The 10,227-nt window shown below is 36.6% G+C and overlaps 1 protein-coding gene across 1 annotated transcript; it reads left to right on the plus strand.

Annotated features, from left to right (window-relative positions):
• Positions 1-723: 723 nt before the first annotated feature.
• Positions 724-9,471, plus strand: FATA (fatA acyl-ACP thioesterase). The gene is made up of 7 exons (XM_086427555.1): positions 724-1,140; positions 1,499-1,632; positions 1,725-1,838; positions 4,366-4,461; positions 5,515-5,602; positions 5,719-5,787; positions 8,956-9,471. Exons 1-7 carry the CDS (start codon positions 808-810, stop codon positions 9,211-9,213), a joined length of 1,092 nt encoding a protein of 363 aa, XP_086283681.1. The 5' UTR covers positions 724-807; the 3' UTR covers positions 9,214-9,471.
• The last annotated feature ends 756 nt before the right edge of the window (positions 9,472-10,227 follow it).

A 10,227-nucleotide genomic window follows, 5' to 3' on the forward strand; every position in this document is an offset into this window, starting at 1 on the left:
CTCGTACTCTTAGAGAGGTACCACTTTTCACAGATAAAGAAACCCTAAAGAGTAAAAGTAGTCTTCGATATATTCAAGAGAGATCATTCATTAATTGCAAAGAGATAATAGAGTTGTGAGAAGTAGTTGTTTCTATAGAAAATAAGATAGACAATGACATGTGAGAGAGATACATAATGTAATGTACATATACATTAAACTCAGCTCAACTTGAGTTATTTAAAACAGATTGAATGTCACATCGTCGACATTTATAACAATTGATTTTTCTAAAACAACATCCGATAATGAATAATGGACAATGGGAAAGAGACTAAGATATGGGGAATAGATATAAATCGATTATTAATAAATAAAAAAATTATCGATCACATTAACCCTTAGCCACACCTTGACCCGGCCATTTGAACGAAATATCGATTTGGTTATCTATCTGTTCCCCTTTTAAAATAGGAGTGGATCCTCTACTATGTGATCCTTATAAAATATAAATTCCTTTTTTATAACTACTTCGTTAAGAAGTAATTATTTTTTTAATTTTTGTTTTAAAATCTCTCAACCTTTTAAAGCATCGCTATGACCACCGACTTTATAGCACAAACTTTGCTTTTTTATGACACGTGTGAATGGCACGTCTGTTAATATTTCCGAAAATAGTGGCATTTGTCACTCTTAGTTCTCCTCGGTCCCATCGATCGATCCTAGTAATATTTAAAGACATAGAAACAGAGAGAAGGAGAAGGAGAAAGAGAGAGATTTTCCTTTTTAATTTTCTGTGGTTAGAGAGAGGGATCGAAGGAGAGAAGAATGTTGCTGAGAGGATGCAATGCGGCGGATCTCTTCCAAACCCTAACCAATTTCCAAATTCAATCCCCCAAATCTTCTACCCTCACTCGTCGAGGACTTCCTGTGGTGTCCTGTTCCTCCTCCTCTTCCGATCTCTCCGTATGTGTCCGTACAGTCTGTTCGGCTGTAACAGCGAACCGGTCTATCATCGAATCGGTGAGCTTGGCGGACCAACTTCGTCATGGAAGCTTAACTGAAGATGGGTTCTCTTATAAGGAGAATTTCATTGTGAGGTGTTACGAGGTTGGGATGAATAAGACCGCCACTGTTGAAACCATGGCGAATCTCTTGCAGGTGAATCTATATTTACCCTTTCTTCTATTAGTTGTATTTTTATTTTTAATTTAGTGGTGCTGGGTTCTGCCCAGATGAGCTGTTTGTTTAGTATTTTTGGTATTAAATTGTGGGGACATATGGAAATCTAACACTTGGGGTTTTGTTTAATTCACTACTATGAATAATGGGTTGTTTCTAATGTCTGCAATTGGTTTGCCTTTAATAGAAATGTTAGTAATTCATGACCGAATCTTGGATTGTTTAACTCTTGATGTAGAGAGAAAATCCGATTCTTTTGTTCTCTTTCAGTTTTTAATTCCATCATTCATGTGTGTGTGTGTGTGTTTGTGTGTTTTGGGGCATCTATTCAATGTAGGAAGTTGCATGCAATCATGCTCAGAGTGTTGGATTTTCTTCAGACGGATTTGCTACGACCCACACCATGAGAAAATTGCATCTCATATGGGTGACTTCTCGCATGCACATTGAACTGTACAAATATCCAGCTTGGTGGGTTCCTCGCCTATTTTTAACTTTATGTCAAATTTTAGCTTTTGGGTTGCATTGCAATATATCATGTGAAATAAAATGTGGCTGAATAGGGGCGATGTGGTTGAGATTGAGACTTGGTGCCAAGGGGAAGGAAGAATTGGGACCAGACGTGATTGGATTCTTAAGGATTTTGCTACTGGTACAGTTATTGGGAGAGCTACCAGGTAATTTCTAAGTGACAGCTTGCTTTTTTTTTTTGTTTTTGTTTTATCTTTCTTGATTTTTTTTAGCGGTAAGCCTGTTTTTTATTTGATTAGTAACTCTCTGATCTTGGGAATTGAACCCAGGCCTAAGGTATCATTGCCTATAGACTTTACCAACTAAACTAATTGGCACCTTCAAAGAAAGAAGGGATGCAACGAGGACTTCCCAGCAGGAAAATGTACCATAGATTGGAGATGCTGATTTTTGAGTCTTCCTTTGTGGTGTGAATTAGAAGAATGTGATTTGAAACACACACACACACACATGCACTTACTACTACAAATGCACTAAGCGAAGTTATGCTGTCATAATAGCAAGGTCGAGGGGTTGCATGTAATGCCTATAGAATATATGGATCATGCCCATGATAGCATTGAGACCATTTTTTTTTTCTTTCTTCTAATTACACATCTCTTAAATTTATTTGAAACTTGCTCTATATTTCTTAGAAACCTCATTATTATAGTCATGGAAGTCTCTGCAAGAAGAGTTCTCGAGTTCGACTCCCCCTGGGATTTATCCCCATACACTTGGTACATACAGAAGGGATGACATGGTGCCCTGTGGGATGTCGAGTGCTCTAAGAGACCTGAATACCCAAGATATCAAAAAAAAAAAAAAGGAACTCTCTACAAGCCTTTAAGATGGTTTTCCTTTCTTTTTTATTTTTGAAATTTAGTTTGAAATCTAGTAATTGATGTGGAGTCAAGAATTACGGAATTTCTTGTTATGATGCTCTTTCAGATTAATAATTAATGAAATAGATTTTGCATTACTTCATTATGGAAAAGTACGGTGAAAAGCTGAATGGATGGGAGAGTAAAGGGGTGAACTCGTCTTATGGGTGTAGTGTTTGGAGGGGCATCATAAGTGTTTCAACGAATTTCAGGAGGTGGGTTCGGTATAGAGTTGGTAAGGGCGATAGGGTTGGGTTTTAGGAGGATCGGTGGTGTGGGGACATGGCTCTTTGTGATCTCTTCCCCTGTCTCTGGAACTAATTGTCTAATATAAGTTTAGTGGATTAGTAGTTTAGATTAGATAGATTAGTTGGCTTGCTGAACACTCACCGAATTGAAGGATGGTTTGATAGTTGCACACTCGCTTGGTGACTGATGGATTTTCTTAACCTTGAAAGAAACGAGCCTGCGTGGGATATGGAATTCAAGAGAGGTTTTAATGATTGGGAAATCTAGGACCTTGCTGACTTAATGATCAATCTCGACGGAGCTACTTGGAATGTCAATGAAGAAGACAGGATGGAGTGGACCTGTATCAAAAGAACAAACTTCAATGTTAACTCTTTCGCTCAGGTTCTCAAGCAATTCGATCACTCACCTAATCAATACCCTTCGGCTACTATTTAGGTTTCGAAAGCCCCCTATAAGGTTCAATTTTTCATCTGGCTAGCCACTCTGAGCAAACTTCCCACGCTTGATTTTCTTATCCTTCAAGGTTTTGTGATGCTTAATTGATATGCTCTTAGTCTAGCCAATGGAGAGTCCGTCAATCATATTCTATTACACTGTGAGATTTCCTATGCTTTATGGAGTCACGTTTTTCGTCTAGTTGGGATATCTTGGGTCATCCCGAACACAACTCCCTCACTTTCAGAATTGGGATTTGTCCTACTTTTCTAGGAGATCAAACATTTTGTGGAGGTTCCCTTAGCCATCTATTGGGGAATATGACTCGAAAGGAATGGGAGGATTTTTAGAGGGAAAATCTCAAACTTTTGTGAGATTTCCCAGAACATTTTGGGCCTTTTATTTTTTTGGTTTAAGCTTTACCCTGATTTTAAGGGTGTCTTCTTTGAAGATTTTGTCTTCCGGTGGGAGGCTATTGTAGATCGTTAGGGGCTGCTGGGTTGGTCATTTCAACTGCCTTGTTAGCCTCCTTCGTATTCCGTTCCTTCGGCAATCAATTTATACTTTAAAAAAAAGTTGTTTTATTCTGATGCATGGTTAACCTTCTACATAACTGCCTATGTGGTTTGAATGTAAAGGGTGGGGCCCATCAAGGGTCCACCTAGGAGATTCACTATGCAAAACCAGATCAATCGGATGACCTAAACTATAGAATGTATGTTTTTAGCAATACATCACATGGTCTACAATTGGACACTGGCGATAAAGTATGAGCAGTGCACCCATGCTGATCCACTGTGTTTTCAATACTGTGTCCAAGTACATCCCTTGTGGTTAACAGTGTGTTCCATAATATACAAACTGAACATCACTTGTACTATGGCTGGTACATGCACCGATGCATTCTTTTGGCACTTTGAAAATCTCCTACATGGGACCAATCAAATGGAGCATCTATAACTCTGCTTGCATGCCATATTTATCACTTAGCACACATGTTTTCATGTCATTGCATTCATGATGCTTCTGTACTGATTTGTCCAATATGTTATAATCTATGTTTGCAAGGGAGTTGGTTATAACTTTCTTCTTAAATTTTGATGTATACATATATCCGCTGCAGCAAATGGGTAATGATGAACCAGGACACAAGGCGGCTTCAGAAAGTCACGGATGATGTTCGGGATGAATATCTGATTTACTGTCCACCAACGCCTAGGTAAGTTGCTTTTGTTTCAGGCATGATCCATTTGTTATTCATTTTGATGCACGTATGTGTAGATTATCACTCATTTGAGGTGGATATCGAGCAAGTCATTGACCCGGTTGACTATCAAACTGGTCTGACCCAAAAGTGAAAAATTGGGTAACATTTTTGGTTTCTTCCCAAAACCAGGTGTCTTCAACCTCGATTTAAAAAACTTTTACCCTACTCTTCAACCTTAGGATTCTATCTGCTTCAACCTTCGAAAAATATTATATTGTCCTCTTCAACTTTGTGATTCTATTTTCTTGAACTTTCAAAATTCATGAATAAGATAGGATTTTTGAAGTAGAAGATGATGAAATTCTGAATGGAAAAGTCGGGTTTTCTACATGGGATTAAAGTGAGGTTGAAACGATGGATTTACTTACCAAAATGTGGAGGGTCATTTTTAAATCACCCTAAACTTTTAAGGTTTGTTAAGTTTGATTTGAACTGGCCTCTTCACTGACCTGGCTGGGTAACAGGTCCCACCAGTTTAACTTGATGGGTTTTTTTTTATCCCTCAAAAATGGGCTTTTACAGTCAGCTTGATCCGTGAAAGCTTGTGGGTCCAGTTCAATCCAGTCCGACCAGTTAGTCTGATCCAGGTTTTAAAACACTGTCTGTATTATAACCATGAATCCGTGACTCATACAAAATGAATTTGCTTTTCTAGGAAAAAATTGGTCCTTTAATAATATTTTTGATGTTTGAAGTACTCAAGGCGACCACTCTTTCATAGTTTATGTGGTTGGAAGTAGGCTGATTTACATAATTTACTGTTTTTTTCGGATCCCAAATTAATCAATTCGAATTAAGAAATAGGATCTTAGAGATGGAATAAATCATGGATAAAATCAAGCAATTCTTTCTTCAATCCAAGCTGTTTTTTCGTTGGTGTTTTCCCCACAATTGTATTGGGACAACTAAATTTACAATTAGTTATTTACACTTGTTCTAATCTATAGTATTTCTTGTTTGAAGAACTTGAGTAACACATCTAATTTGATTTGTTGTGCTGTTCAGATACGCATTTCCAGAGGAGGGTAACAGCAGCCTGAAGAAAATTCCTAAACTTGAAGATCCAGCACAGTATTCAAAACTAGGGCTCGTGGTAAATCTTTTGGTTAATCTAAAGATTCGACTCAAACCTTATTTCTTAATAGATCTATTTGTTTCTAGATTATTGTAAGCGATGTCTTTTAGTTCTTAATCTGCTTCAATTTGCAGCCTAGACGAGCTGATCTGGACATGAACCAGCATGTAAACAATGTCACGTACATTGGATGGGTTCTTGAGGTCAGTAGAAATGCTAGCCATTTTTAATCTCGTAGTCCATGTTATTTGATTGTTTGATTTTAACAGATCCCATGTTTTATTCCTTTCTCTTTGCTTTATCTTTAATTAGTGTATTGAGAATCAAACACAACAGTCTGCTTTGACTATATATATATAGGGTTGGGTTTAAGGGACAACAAGATAGCCAAAGTTTTTTCGTAAATAACTTTTGATGGGGTTAGAACTTTCGTAATGGACTGATTTTTGGTGAGGATGATCTATATATATAGAGAGAGAGAGGATCAGGTTCAAGAGCCAATAATGTAGTCTATGTGTTTTGTCTTTTATGCAGTAGAAATTTCTGAATGGGCTGATTTTTTCTTTGGATGATCTCTATGGTGAGAAGATCATCCTCCCAAAAAATCAGTCCATTCAGAAACATATAACCCCAGTTTACTGGTTGAAGAATCGTGGACCGTCAATTTTTACCGTTAATTTGTAAATCACTTTTAATGGGGTTAGAGTTTTGGAAACTTTTAGCCCATATAGGAGAAAACATACACACACACACACACACATATATATATATATATAGGGAATGCTAAAGTCCAATACTTCATGGGGACGTTAGTATTATCCAACACTTATTTTTCCAAGAATACCCTTCCTCATTTTGTCTTTTAGTGAAAAAGACAAGTGTATGTTGGTCTTTTACACAATAAATGCTTGTTTACATGATAAATGGTATGAGCATTTAAGTATTTTGAATTAAATACATTTTTAGTAGTAAATGCTTTGGCCATGAATGCCAACATAATAAATGCATTTGTTAATTGCATAATAAATGTATTTATTGTGTAAAAGACTAACATGCCTTTGTCTTTTTCACTAAAAGACGAAACAAGGAGGGGTATTATTGGAAAAATAATTGTTGGACAATGCTAATGTCCTGGACCTATGTAAAAGCAGTGGTTTTCCAAGAAGATCATCCTCACAAAAAATCAGCTCAATCTAAAACTTCTAAATCTATCGAAAGTGGTTTACAAATTATTGGTAAAAAATCAATAGTCCACATTCTAAATAATTTTTGATGGGGTTAGAAGTTTCGGATTGGGCTGATTGTTTTTAAGGATGGTATTCTCATCATAGAGATCATCCTCTCAAAAAATCAGCTCAATCCGAAACTTCTAACCCATATTTTGAAAAATGATTGTTATTACATTATTTTTACTTATGTCCCATGATCTGCCCCCATAAATATAGAGGGAAGCATTCGAAGGCCCCAAAGAGCCAAACATTTTTCAAACTATGGGTTAGAAGTTTCGGAATAGGCTGATTTTTTTTAGGATGATCTCTTCACCATAGAGATCATACAAAAAATCAGCTCATTCCGAAACTTTAAACTCATATTTTGAAAAATGTTTGGCTCTCTCTCTCTCTCTCTCTCTCTCTCTCTCTCTCTCTCTATATATATATATATATATATATATATATATGGGGTGGCATTCGGAGGCCCTAAAGAGAGCCAAACATTGTGGCAAACATTTTTTTAATGTATGGGTTAGAGGTTTTGGAATGGGCTGATTTTTTGTGAGGGTGATCTCTATGATGAGGAAAACATCCTAACTAAAAATCAGTCCATTCCGAAACTTTTAACCCCATCAAAAGTTGTTTACAAAAATCGGACGGTTCACGATTCTTCAACTTGTAAACTAGCCCCTGTTTTGAAAAATGTTTGGCTCTCTTTAGGGCCCCTGAACACTTCCCTGTATATATTTATATTCAAGCAGTTTTCAATATATGTAAACACAAAAAATCAGCGCAATACTATAGAGATCATCCTCACAAAAAATCAGCCCATTCCGGAACTTCTAACCCCAATTTACAAGTTGAAGAACCGTGAACCATCAATTATTAGTAAACCACTTTTGATGGGTTTAGAAGTTTCAGAATGGGCTGATTTTTTATGAGGATGATCTCCTCACCATAGATATCATCCTATATATATATATATATATATATATATGGGTGGGGTTCCTACGACCCCCATTACGACTCACCGTTTGTCTTATACGGGCAAAAATGTTTGGAATGGGCTGATTTTTTGTGAGAATCATCTCGGCAAAAAATCATCCCATTCCAAAACTTCTAACCCCATCAAAATTGATTTACAAAAATTGGACGGTATCAACTTGTAAACATGGGGCTAGAAGTTTTATAATGAGCTGATTTTTGGCAAGGATGATCTCTTCACCATAGAGATCATCCTCACAAAAAATCAGCCCATTCCAAACATTTTTGCCCATATAAGAAAAAACGGTGAGTCGTAATGGGGGTCTACGGAACCCGACCCTATATATATATAGGGAGCGGTTCGGCAGCCCTAAAGTTTGCCAAACATTTTTTGTAAATCACTTTTGATGGGGTTAGAAGTTTTGGAATAGGCTGATTTTTTGTGAGGATGATCTCTACGGTGAAGAGATATCATCCTCACAAAAAATCAGCTCATTTTGAAACTTCTAACCCTAGTTTACATGTTGAAGAATCGTGGACCGACCAATTTTTGTAAATCACTTTTGATGGGGTTAGAAGTTTTGGAATAGGCTGATTTTTGGTGAGGATGATCTCCTCATCATAGAGATCATCCTCACAAAAAATCAGCTCATTCCAAAGCTTCTAACCCATGTTTTGAAAAATGTTTGGCAAGATGTTTGGCAAACTTTAGGACTGCTGAACCGCCCCCATATATATATATATATATACATAAGTAAACATAATATATGGGCTCAATACATTCACGGAATGAAGACCCACCACTACATGGATTTTAACTTGGAGATCTTCTAGGCCCAAATCCATGTTACTCTGGATGATCTAATCCACCTGATTCATTGGATACTTTTGATGATTAAAGTCAAAATCTAGCAAATTGAATGGAGAAGCCCATAGACTGGATGATAGGTGTATTCGGAAGGAATAAGAACACAATCAATGGAGGGCCCTGATTCCAAATGCCATTATTGTGAACGATATGTGCTAATGCCCTCATTACACATGGTCCTCTTTTTGATTAATTTTGCAGGAATTGAAAGCATTTTGCATTTAGTTGATCTCCCATGCTCATAAATTTTGTTGATTGATGTTGTTCTTATCAGCTAAACGTTTAAACTCTTTCTCTCTCTCTGACAGAGTATCCCCCAAGAAATTATTGACACTCATGAGCTGCAAAAGATCACACTGGATTACAGGCGAGAATGCCCACAAAATGACGTGGTTGATTCCCTCACAAGTTCAGAGTTGGTGGAAGATCAAGGGACAAATGGGTCTGCTGTCACTACAAGGAAACATGAAGAGGACCACTGTCAGTTCTTGCATTTCTTGAAATTGTCCGATGGGCTTGAAATGAACCGGGGCCGAACTGAGTGGAGAAGGAAACAGGCAAGGTGAGGAAGGTACCATCTTCAGTTTATGGCACCACCACCTGTTTCATGTTCTTGCCTTTCCATGAGCCTTGGTGCATTTATTTTATTTTATTTTATTTATTTTCTTCTAATCGCAACTTCTTTGCTTGATTTCTTTATTCGGGACTACTTTCAATTGTTTGAATGTATACCCTACTCTTTGTTTTCTATTTTTCAATCATGAGCTGTTGTGATAAATAGATGATTTAATTAAGTTCCGTTGGCCAGAAATATCTTAGTTCAATTGCTTTAGTTGTGATTTGTACCTTTAGTTGGTCATCTCGACCACACTTTAAAAATAAATAAATAAATTCTTGTTGCTTATCTAATAAATAAAAAAAAAACTTACACCAAACCAAGGTCTGAAATCTCGTCTCAGAGGCAATGTCTAGGTTATAGTTCAGGAGAAAATCCGAGACTGTATTGATCAAAATATTCTGAGAGACTTAAAAACATTTGATGATGAAATTCATAAAATGATGAAATTGGTTTTTTTTCTTGAAATATTGGTTATTTTTTCCCTTGTTTGAAAAACAACTCCTGAATTAATAATTCTCACAATTATAAGGTATACTTGACATGGATTAGGATTAGACATTAATGAAATCTTTTGCAGTAATCTTTCACAAAATTATCAATTAATTAGAATGGTTCTTTGGCCGACTCATTTGTCTTTTGTTCTTTGAAAAAAAAAAAAAAAACATCAATAAATTGGTTTGGTTTTATCCAAGATAATTAGTAAAACTTATCATCGTTGTTGGTCTGTCATTTTCTTTGTTTTTTTAAAATCCACCTTGGTGGTGCATTCCTGATCTGGCTTGGTTTGGTATTCTCTTATGTCTGTCGGAGAAGATAAAACTGGCTGGCTCATGGTTTCAAAACTCGTCCGAGTCGTCTTAGTATTAAGCATGGATGAGACGGACAAGTCAATTTTTCCAACAAGATTTATAACCCCACGTTCATTTTTTTTTTTTTTTTTTGAACGAGACGCATCTGAAAA

This window comes from Akebia trifoliata, chromosome 16 (assembly GCF_017979445.1).
Source record: "Akebia trifoliata isolate Shusen 1 chromosome 16, ASM1797944v1, whole genome shotgun sequence".
NCBI classification, from domain to species: domain Eukaryota; kingdom Viridiplantae; phylum Streptophyta; class Magnoliopsida; order Ranunculales; family Lardizabalaceae; genus Akebia; species Akebia trifoliata.